The sequence below is a fragment of the Teleopsis dalmanni genome, chromosome 1 (genome assembly GCF_002237135.1).
Source record: "Teleopsis dalmanni isolate 2A chromosome 1, ASM223713v2, whole genome shotgun sequence".
Taxonomy (NCBI): Eukaryota; Metazoa; Arthropoda; class Insecta; order Diptera; family Diopsidae; genus Teleopsis; species Teleopsis dalmanni.
The window spans coordinates 51,930,785-51,942,800 of record NC_051846.1 but is presented as its reverse complement, the minus strand read 5'-3'; the positions used below and the strand labels follow the sequence as shown (position 1 = coordinate 51,942,800).

General features: G+C 27.9%; 2 protein-coding genes across 2 annotated transcripts in view; one reads left to right on the top strand and one right to left on the bottom strand.

Annotated features, from left to right (window-relative positions):
• Nucleotides 1-3,181, bottom strand: part of LOC119668283 — a 32,302-nt gene extending 29,121 nt beyond the window's left edge. Inside the window, exon 1 of the mRNA XM_038077740.1 lies at nucleotides 2,697-3,181. Coding sequence (XP_037933668.1) covers nucleotides 2,697-2,773 — 77 coding nt within the window. The 5' untranslated portion in view covers nucleotides 2,774-3,181. The remainder of the gene's footprint in view (nucleotides 1-2,696) is intronic.
• Nucleotides 3,182-8,248: 5,067 nt separating this feature from the next.
• The window catches only part of LOC119681296, a 4,929-nt gene continuing 1,161 nt past the window's right edge, over nucleotides 8,249-12,016 (top strand). Inside the window, exon 1 of the mRNA XM_038094449.1 lies at nucleotides 8,249-8,280. Coding sequence (XP_037950377.1) covers nucleotides 8,249-8,280 — 32 coding nt within the window. The remainder of the gene's footprint in view (nucleotides 8,281-12,016) is intronic.

Here is a 12,016-nt window from a genome sequence, read left to right as displayed (position 1 = left end):
ATTAGCAACTCAATTTGTTATACATATATTCATATTTTTATATACTGTTTATTATTTATTGGCACAAATCTGGTTCAACATTTAATATTTATCCAAACGGTGTTTTTCAAGAATTTGAGATTTCTCTGCCGCACACACTTGTGGTTGCAGTCAAGTGATTCCCATTAAAATATTTCTGCCAACTTTGTTTAAAAATGATGCGGTGCGACTGGGCGCTTATGAGTTCGAAATTTATTTAATAAAAGAATTCAGATTTTGTTCTTGTTCTATAAACAAAAATTAATGATTCTATATAAATTATACCAATATGTTTCATATCCAATAGCAATATGAGTTCAGTATATTTTAAATATTTAATTAGATATTTAAATATTTAAATAAAGCTTTTTAAATTGTACAATAACAATAATTACATTTATTAGCTGTTTTTCATTTCATATGTAATTGCTGAAAAAATTATTTTTGAATTAATTAAGAAATGAAAAAGTGTCGAAGTTTTTTAAATATTTTTCATTATATTAAGTATTTTTAGATACATTCGAGTGCCTTTAATTTTTATATATAGATACAATATATATTTCTTTTTCATTTATCGTTTACAAATGTTATTTTTTATTAAATAAATTTATTTTCTTTCTGTTATCTTTAGGTTTTTTGCTAGGATATAAATTAGTAAATTTAATGTTATCATTTTATCTTCCTGTCTTACTTAGATTTTAAATCACACTATTAATTTCCTTGAAAATATAAATATTTACATTAAAGCGAAAAGTGGATATCTCAAAAATCAACTTACAAAACTTTCAAGGAAATCTTACTTCCAATATGAAGACAGAATATTTGATCAGGAACACGAGTTGCATAACTCCGATCGGGTTATGCTACATAACTTTGGAAAGATGAGATTTCGGACTAAAAAACTTTTGATGGTTTGGTAATTAGTAAACTCAGTTTTTTTTAAGCACGTCTTAAAGATGGACACTAGTAGAGAGAAAATACGACATATTTTACAGTTTTTCTATGATAAAAGCGAAAACGTAAGCCAGGCGGCTGAAAATGTGAATACAGTTTATGTTCTTTACAGTATCAACTATAATCATAAAAATTTCCGAGTCCGATAGTCATGTAAGCACTGTTTCGATTACTTTAAAGCTAAATATAACATTAAAAACTGTTTAGAACTTGAGTTATTTGAATAACGCTGACTATAAAAAGAAGCTCCATGCATGGGTTCCACACGAATTAATGCAAAACAACCCCATGAACCTAATTATCATCTGCGAATCAAACGCAACAAAATAGAACCAATTCCGAAACGGTTGGTGGCTGGTGATGAAAAGTGGATCACTTATGACAACGTCAATTGAAAACATCGTAGTCGGACCGCGATGAGCTGGCCGAAAAGGTGGCCAAGCCAGGATTGACGGTCAGGAAAGTTTTGTTATGTGTTTGGTGGGATTGACAGCAAAATGATCTACTCCCCTACGCCAAAACTCTTTACTCTGTTAATGTACTGTACTGTCAACAATTGAACCATGTGAAGGAATCAATTGCCCAAAAACGGCCAGCTTTGGGCAATAAGAGAAGAATTGTGTTCCATCAGGAAAACGCCAGGTCACGGACATAGATAATGACTCGAAAAACTTGTGAACCCGGAAATTTGGTTGTGAAGTTCTTATGCATCCACCTTATAGTTCAGACCTACCCCCAAGTGATAATTATTTGTTCCTGTTCATAGCAAATGAATTTCTGGTGAAAAATTTGCTTCAAGGGTAGTTTGATTGTCTCAGTTTTTTGTCAATAGGAACAAGGACTTCTATGAGAGTTCATAATAAAATTATTTTCGAAATGGCAAATAATTATCGAACAAAATGGCGCATATTTGACCTAATTCGAATTTCAACTAAGCCTTCAATTTCATGCAAAAATAATGGATTTTTTTTACTACACCTTTTTACTATAACCAATTGACAGAATAATTTTTAGCCTTTTCTTTATAAATGTTATATTGGAAAAATATCTTACCTTTTTTTCTGGGATATGTGGAGGGTATTTTCAGAGAGGAAAAATTATTCGCATAAAATATTTTGTTTATCATCTATAATCTATCATTTGGATAAGAAATAATACTGTCATTATTAATTTGATCCATACAAGAAAATTAATTTACTTTTTTATTTTTTTATGTCAGACATTTCACATATCCAATATATGAAACGAAAATAGAAACGAAAATTCCTTTATTTAATATCTAATATTGCTTGTCTAAGTTTGTAGATATTGTTTTTTAAATAAATAAATCATTACTACTAGATTAAACAAAGGGTAAGAATATGTGTATAATAAAAATATCAGTATACTATGCAACACGCCCAGCTGCTATAAATGCAACTTATAAAGGACAATTTCATTTAAACTATTTCCTGCTTTCCTCTAGAAACTCAAGTTTATCCTTCCCAGAACATGACTGACAACTTCTGTGTGCTTAACCATAACCACACCTAAAAATTTTTCCATTATACCCAACAATTGCATTCAGGAATGCATGAGGCACAAGAGTTCCTTCCAAGCTTAAAGCATATTGTTTCATAAATTATGCAATTTTTATTGCCGCGTTAAAGTAGACAAAAGCATTGTGAACTTGCACAAATCAAGAGCTACGACAATAAGTAAATAAAAGCATGCAATATACTTACCCCCTTTGAAATAAGTCCACATTAAAGAATTTATAGAGCTCGACCGAAAATTCAATTGTTGCTTGCAGGTCTCCCATGCCGATAACGTGCCTTCTCGTCTCACAGAGACCAATTTTATGTGTTTTAATATATTTTGTATGCTTTATCCTTCTGCTGGGCTCAAATGCTTAATATTTACTACTGCACTACTGTTTCTTCTGCTTCTGCTTCTGCTTCTGCTTCTGTTTCTGCCTTTATGGAATATGAGTTTAGCCTTTACATAAATTTCATGCTGATGTGCGCTTCTGTTGGGTTTGTCTTTTGGATTTTTTGGTTCTTGGCTGCACGAATTGCATGAGTATCTTTCAGTTGGATTTTACGATTTGTGTCACGTTTAACGCTTGGCTTATTCCAAGGACTCTGTATTGCGCGTACCAAAATAATTCGAGTTTTGGTATTTGACATTTTATTTCCGTGTTTTTTTCACTTTTTATTTTTGATTTTGATTCATTTATTTTATTTTATTTTATGTTTATATGCAAAAGTTCAAGTGAACCTTTGCATTTAGTTTAAAAATTAACGAGTTAACATCTCAGTACTTCACTGCTATTCAATAAATATTGAATTGTACTTGACGTAAAGATCTTGTATTGAAATGTCATATACTATATATGTGGAATCGCTGCTGCTGATTGTAAACAATGAAATTTTATTTCCTTAATTAAAGTACACAATACTGTTTAACTTAAAACTAAAAAAAAAACTGCAAAACAAAGTTTTGTATTATTCAATAAAATTGGTTGGAAATTGTATATGTGATTCGCGTAGGATTATTATTACCACATTGACCCAGTTCCTTACATGTGCTGATGTCATCACAAATAATCGCACACCATAACAAATCAATTCAGTATGAAATCTGGAAAACGTACAAACCAACGTTTATCGCGATAAACGTGATTGCGAATTAATAAGATCTTTTAAAACCAATAAAGATTTATGCCAAAATAAAATTGTTATGTGGGTTAAAGTGCATAGGAGATGGAGCGACCAACCGAGGTTATGAGGTCAATAAAAGTAAAGCATAAAATGACTGTCGACAACAAAAGCAACATCCACAATTACAACAATAAATAACTAAAGAAGCTACAATGAGAATGAGGCCAAGTAACTACGTTGGATAAAACTTTTAATCACCAAACAAAACACTGACAGCACACAACTGCTAGGATGGGTCGTTACTAAGTAGATAGTTGGGCGTAGATGTTGGTTTAATATATAACACTGTTAATGCCACCCAATAGTGCTCTCTTTGAGAGCAGGTGGTTGTATTCAGTCGCTTGACTCATCCAACGGAGGTGGGTGCTGTGTAGTCGCTTGTTGACACAATAAAAACAAAAAAACGTTAAATACTGGAGTACAGTGACTCATTGTTAAAGTAGGGTAACACGCGAGTTAATATTCTACTGACATTTGTGGAATACTAGTTATAAAAAAAATGAAATTAGAGTATGACTGACTGACTGAAGGCAAAAAAAGTTGGTTGGGCGTATGAGTCTTATTGCCAGTGGCAGTCAAGTGAAAGTGATGACGCAGCGTAATGTTAGCAGCAACGTTTTGCGAGTGCCATTGCTAACAAAGTCAGAGTGAAAAATGGGTTGTGGGAGGTAATACTTTGTCGGTTATAGTCGTTTGCATTTTACAACGAATTAATGACGTTTAATTTGGCTTAATGATGTCAGTTACTATTTCATTACGCTTACTTAGTATATAGAAAAGCAAAAATAACAATGAACAAATAAGGAGTGAGCACTTGAATTTTGTGCCAAGTGAACGTTGTATAAAAGTCTATACTTGTTAATGGTTCTATAAAGGTTTAAGGACACATTGAATACTCAATTAAACTTGCAATAATTGTGTGTGAATGTTTGATTTTTATTATTTTTTTAAAAAGAAAGTAATATAAATGTAATAGGCATAATCAGTCGGCAATTCAACATGTCATTATAATTCTTTTTCTGAAATGTGTTTATTTTGTTATGGGACACCAATAACAATGCTCAATTACAGAGGTATATATTCTCTGAATTAATGAACAATAATTTTTTGGTATTGAATTTTAAAATTATAGAAATAATTGTATAAAACTTTATTTAAAACTAGTTATTTCATTTAAAAATTGAGAAACTTAAATTAAAAAAAACTTTAATTGTGAAGTTTTTAAAAATTACGATGGAATTGCCTCTGAAATAATTAACAAACAATACGCTGAAAATTTCTTGTTAAGTATTTACAATATGTTTATATTATATAAAATTTAAAGTTATAGATAAAAATCTATTAAAGCTGAATATGATTTCACTATGAGCTAGGCCGTGTAGATGCCACTTAAAGTTTTGTAGTTATTTATTTATTTTAAAGACATTGTTCTATCATAATAACAGAATTTTATTAAGTATAAATTTTTCTATATCCGTATAGATATGAAGAAGACTAGACAAATAGACTATGCTATTAAAACTATAACTTTTCGGTATGTTAAAAAACAAAAATTAATACCAGAATAAACACAAAATTAAAAAAAATGTTAACTACATGAAGCAAATAATTGGTTACAGATAATGCGATCAATTAAATCCGTGCTACTTTCTTTGTTAACTATAAGGCTTTTGTTAAAAAATCAACTATAAAACTTTGATGAAATTTTGCAAAGTTTTTATTAATTGATGACGAAAGTTATAATGGTTTATTTTATAATGTCTTAAAAATTTATTGAATAGATCCAAGATTACTATTACCACACGTAGTCATAATTATCAAGTTTAATATTGAAATGAAGAACATTTCGCTAATCTATGTATTTTTGTTAAACAGTTATTGTAATTAAGTTTAATCTAACATGTAGGAACAGTATTTTTAAAGTGCTCCTACCTGTTAAAGGAAATAGGTGGGTAATATCAATATTATTCATCAGTTTCTGAATTTCAACTATGATGTTTATGATATCAAATCTCGTAAGAATAGCTAGCAAATTATCTGACGTGCCGCTTTGGCGTTCATTATAATCTCAACAAAATGGGTTCATTGAGGTTGTTGGTAGTCTATACGCCTTTATTCGCTCTGTCTTTCTTCAATATTACAAAATCCTTAAAGAGAGATATTTTGCCCTTTATTACAATGCTGATTGCCAGGAGGAAAGTTTTAGGCAATATCTATTCTTAATTGTTATTAAAAAATCTTTAACATAAAATATTCTGGTCTACATTCAGTGTATTTATGTTATAAAATCTTCAACATAAGATATTGTGGTCTACATTTAATGTGTATATATTATAAAATCCTCAACATAAGATATTCTGGTCTACATTCCAAGTATACGAAAGATTTACTATGATGACAGAGATCTGCACCATTATAAATTCAGAACGTCATTAACTTTTATCTGCCTAAAACTAACTACACTTCAAAAATTTTTATTTTCTTTGATTTGCATAGGAGCTTAAATTTATATACACTTTGATGTACATTTGTAAAAGAATCACTGAGATATTAAATTCTATATTAAAAATTTGCTTACGCTATATTATATATTATTAATGATTTAATTTATATAATATGCTTATTTTTGGACTCGAGAAATAAAGGCAGATTTTTACTCTACGTGCAAATTTTATCTTCAAATTTTAATAAAAATTTTCTGATAAGAACTCATTAATTCTTATTTGCTGTAATATTAAGTGATCGTTTTCTATAATTTATTGTTTTAATTATTTATTTTATTTATATATTTTTGAACAGGCTAATTGGTTAATGTTAAATAATACACCATATTTTAAATTAGTTTTAAAAATATAGTTTCCTGATGCTGATATTTTGACTATAGTCTATAGTCCCTGAAGACGAATTAAGCATTTTTCCTTAATAGTAGGTAAAGTTTTCAAAGATAAAAAATAAACTAAAAAACCTCTTTATGAAATATAACAAGTTTGGTATTAAAAATAATAGTCACTTTCGTCTGGAATATTTGACGTTTAATTACAACTTATATTCACAAAATATTGGTCTCGCCCGTGCGACTAGTGGAGTAACATTAGTATGACTTTCTCAGCATTACGTTCCTAGATTAGGTTCTATACATAAGAAAGAACAAATCATACAACAAATAATGCCTCTACGATCAGAATAGTATTGAAATTTAACAATTGAAAATAAAATTATAATTAATTAATTAATTCAATTATTCTACAGCTGGTTTATGATTTCGTTCTAATATAAACACAGCAAGTAAAATTGTTAATAAAAACTTTTACAGCAAATTAACAAAACTCCAGAAAAATATCCGAACAAAAAAGTCAAGTACGGCTTTTGGATCAGTTGGTTAAGGTGCGCTGACTCCGAGTGTCAAATTTGGCAGGAGACGAGTTCGATTCCTGGTACTTGTAATCTCAAAAAACTATTTACGAATAATTAAATACAAGAATTATTTCCAAGATCACTGATCATTGGTATTTGACAATACTCGAAACAGCTGTATGGTTAGCCAAAAATTTAATTAATTAAAATAATTATATTTTATTATTATATTTTTGTTCACTATTTGTCGAGAACCTTTTTATTAATAGGCTTCTTAAATAAAATAAACGATATTTATTTTATGTTTCTGTTATCTTACATTTTAACTAATACTGCACACATTTAAATAATACATTTTAAAAGATTTTTGTTTAATAAAATAAACGGCGTGCCTTTTATTTTTATTAAGACGATTGTTAAAATTTGTTTTAAGTTTGTAAATTAAATTTATTAATTATGTAAATGAATTTTTGATATAATACAGGTTGCTTCGACAACCCTGTAGTGAATAGTCATTTAATAACACTCAAACGCTACGCTGACCCTTTTTAACGAATGAAAAGTTTAAAATGCGTAAACTTTCCCCTAAATTTATACCAGAAATAAACTTTGTTCATAAAAGATTTATGTATTGATAGTATCAGTAAATTAACTAAAGTTCTTATAAATTTTCCGTGCCTAAATAAAAAAAATGATATATAAAATCATCAAAACCCTCGGAAAACGATACACATTTGTTGCTTATCCTAAATGGTAAGTAGCCAAAAGATTAGAGAAAGATAGTATTGATAAATTCTCTTGAACATCTTAATGTCCGCAACGTGCCTTAAGTTGTTTCTCAAACTGCTCTTAGGCTCTACTGGTAACGCTTTCCCTTGTTATCAACACATATCATGTTATGTGAATGTTTGCCTCAACTCATATAATGATTATGCTTTATATCCTAGTAATAAAAATATAAACATTTCCGAGTTGAAGGAAATGGAAACAGAAATGGCGCATGGCATTTTATAAATTATCCGTTATTTATGTTTGTGTATTTGGTGTGTATGTGTGTATGTGTAAGTGTTAATGTGTCAGTATGTGTGTTCATATTTAACCTGTAAACAACGTAGACTGTCAGTAATACAAACAAGGATACTCAAATATGTCGTTTTATCAATCCTCAAGTTCTCCGCGCTGTCTGCTATTGCGGTGTGTCTTTGTGTTGTGCTATAAAAATGAAAAAGGAAACACAAAAAGGACTATCAAGGTAAGGCATCCTTTGTAGATTCGCATTGAAAGGAAGCACAAAAAAAATATTATTCGTGCTGCGTTGGGCATGTGTGAATGTGTTAATGAAAAGGTCGCGTTGATGAATGAAGTGCCTCCGTTTATTATGACTATGATAAGCTTTTTCCTTTTTTCTTGCTTGTTATATTTTAATTGTATTTAGAGGTTTTTGTGTGGAAATAAGAAATAGAATTTCTGGTAATTTATTTATTTTTAATGAATTGAAACTAACGTGGATGGGCTTTTCATTCTCGTAGTATTTCATAATATCTTTACTCTTTGTAATTCATAATTCAACTGCGGAAATTTTTATAATATAAGGGGTAAATATATTTTAATTTATTTTTTTTAAAAAACTTTTATTTTTTATTCTATTTTGCTTGTTTTTTTTTTTATACACTTAAAATTTTTTTGAACCAAGACTAAGCTAGAAGACTTTATATTCCATGTAAAATATAATTGATAATTGTGACGAGACAAATAACTTTAGCGATGCCAGTCTGTCAATCTGTTTATGTTACTATATATTAGCAATTTATTCATTAAATTTATTCATTATTAAATTGAAACTTCCTAGGGATTTTTTGCACTGCACTTATGTAAATATTTATTTATTTATTTATTACACTTATTTATTATTTTTGGTTAAAAGTTTTAAAATTTATTTATTAAACATTTTATAAAATTTTCACTCGAAATTCTGGTAAATACCAAGATTCGCTGCCATAGCAACATACTATTTCTTTTAATTTACCATCAATTTACTCGAACTCGAACATGATCTAAATAAGATTCTGGTGATATCGATTGCCAAAGTTCTTACACAATTGAAGTGTCGGAAATAAAATTATTACTATACATGTAATCATTAAAGCTCAAATAAAAATAAAAATTAAAATGATATTTCTGAAAGAAGTATTAAATAAATAATGAATAATAAAAATAAATTAAATAAATTTTTATGTTTGTCCTTTCTTTGATAATGAATAATTTAAAATGGTTCGAATAGAAATGAAAAGACAATAACAAAAATTTTAATTAATTTATTGAAGTTTGACTGATCATACAACACTGTTTCGAGTATGACCAAGTACTCATCATCAGTGATCTTAGGAAATCTTAGTCCGTATATAATTTGTTTGGACTGCAGGTGTTATGCTTAGAAGTCGTGTCTGTAAAATTAGAAGCGAACGTATGTTTTAACAAGTAGCCAAGAGTATACAAACATTTAATGCTTAAGTTCCAAGTTTTTTGTCATTTTTTTATTTCTAAGTCACACTAACCATAGCACTTGATGTGCTTTAAATTAAAACGAGCTTATAAATTACAGCTTTATTTGGAAACACAAATTTAACGAATTGAAAGTTAATTCTTGAAATTGTCTATTTTTTATTTCAAAGTTATTCGTTCTGCAGAGACATCTTTTATGCATATTTTGACTTACTATATGTAAAATAAAAATACTTACTTTCAGGGTTTCATTTCTATTCGAACCTTTCTAACTTTTAAAAAGTTTCTGTTCGTAATAAGACGCGTCCCTTCGATGAAAAAAAATTAACAACAAATTATTAATTTTATTTATATATATATGTAACTTATTAAGGTTTAGGTAAAGGCAAAGTTAAATTTTTTTGTTTTTCTTTTCTATAATTTAATTAAATTTATTACATCACTCCTATTCGGTCATAGTAATAATGAAAGAATAAAAATTGAAATAACAACATTGCTTTGTTGGAAGTAAAAACTTCATTAGTATCTATTTAGTAAAAGAAAATAAAAATTTATTGAAATATTATAAAATAGGGAGAATAGGAAAAAGTTTTTTTGAAGAGCAATGAAATTTCCAGTTGTGACTTATCACAGTTTTTGCAAGTCCAAAATACCTAAGAAGACTTACACAAATCTAATCTAATCTAATGTCAGTTAAAAGTATTCCATCTTATACACAATTTTATTATACAATAAGTTTTCACAGTCTGTGACGGGGATGATACAATATGCAATTGATACAATATTTAAAAAGTTTACCATCTATATGCGATATTCGAAACTTATACTTGCTTAAGAATATATATTTGAATAACAAATGTTTGCTGTTTGTGTTTTATCTATGTATGTAGTCGATGTTGGTCAATTTTAAATTAATTTTAACAAAAAAATTTTAATATTCTTCATTATGGATAGAGTAGATATTAGGCAAAAGGTGACATAGAATACATATTGTCTATGGAATATTTTATTTTTAGTTTCTTAAAAAACGTAATACAATACTTATGTTTGTCGTTATTATACACAAGTTTAACTAACAAAAATTATGTCAAATTTCATCTTATCTACACATTGGACAAGAAAGACTTGTTCAGAAACTAAATCATTATATATTTTGCACAATTACTCAACTCTTATAAAAACCAGTGATACTAACCAGGGAATAATAATATTAATAATCTTCTGCACACTCGCATTATCATCCTTTGAGTACAGTAAAAAAATTTTTTTTTGCAAAAATTAACATTAACATTGACTTCAATGTATTGCAATCTATAGTTAAAAAATTCTTTACTTACAGAGCTAGTCAAATTAGTTTGTTAGTTTGACAAGCTGATGAATTATCTATATGAAATCAAGTAATTAAGGGAACATCTTTCTATGTCCGTAATTGGGTGCTTTATACGCAGAATCACAGACATGAGTTTCTAAATAGGTCATTCTCATTTTTATTAACTCAGGGTAGTGACACAATAGCAGTGGTAGTCCCTCATATTTTAATATATAGCTGGGATTAAAATTGTTTTTAAAATTTTAGATCATATTGAATATATTTTTTTTGGTTTTATATTAATAATGATAGAAATTGTTAATGGGTTTTGGAGTTGACAGCTTTTCTAGACCGCATTGGTTAAACGCTTATATTTTTAAAAATTGAGTTTATAAGCAAATTAAATTTATAACCTAATTTAATATGATTGGTAATTGTTTAAATTATCACATTTAAAATTGTTTTTTAATAAATAAATTTATCGACATTGCTTTTATTTTCAGACACATTTAAATGTGATAAATCCAAGTAAAATAAGGAAATAAAATATTTGTATTATCCACTTATAGTATATTACAGTTGTAGCATTATATATTATAGTTATTTTATATTGTAATATACTAGAATCTTAACCATGTGATAAATAGTAATTTATTGTAATATTACTTTTGTTATTTTGTTTTAATATTATAAAATCCTCCAAAATAATTATAAAATAAATAGGAACTATGAAAATAAAATTAAGGACGAAAGTAAAAAATTTTGTGGACGGATTATTGAGCTAAAGTTTCTTCGCCTCGTGTGGATTATAAAGTTTAGATTTAGATTTAGATTAGATTATTGTGTAGATTATTAAGTGTCGGAATTATAGAGAACATACTTGTACTGTATTAGATTTTCTACTATTTTATACGTCACAAAAAATAATTGTAGTAATACACTTTTCAAACTACAATATCGTATTTCATATATAAAAGTGAGTTTAAACAAGCTAATCAAATGAATTTAATTAATTGATTAAAGAGAGCAATTCTTTTCTTGACTCTGAAGTAAAAGTTAATAAAGCACACTTGTAATTTATACTACAGAATTATCCATTTTATAGTAAGACTTCAAAAGTTTGACACATTTAGAGTAGTTGTTAAACGATTCATATTATAATCGTCCTGTTACCCTA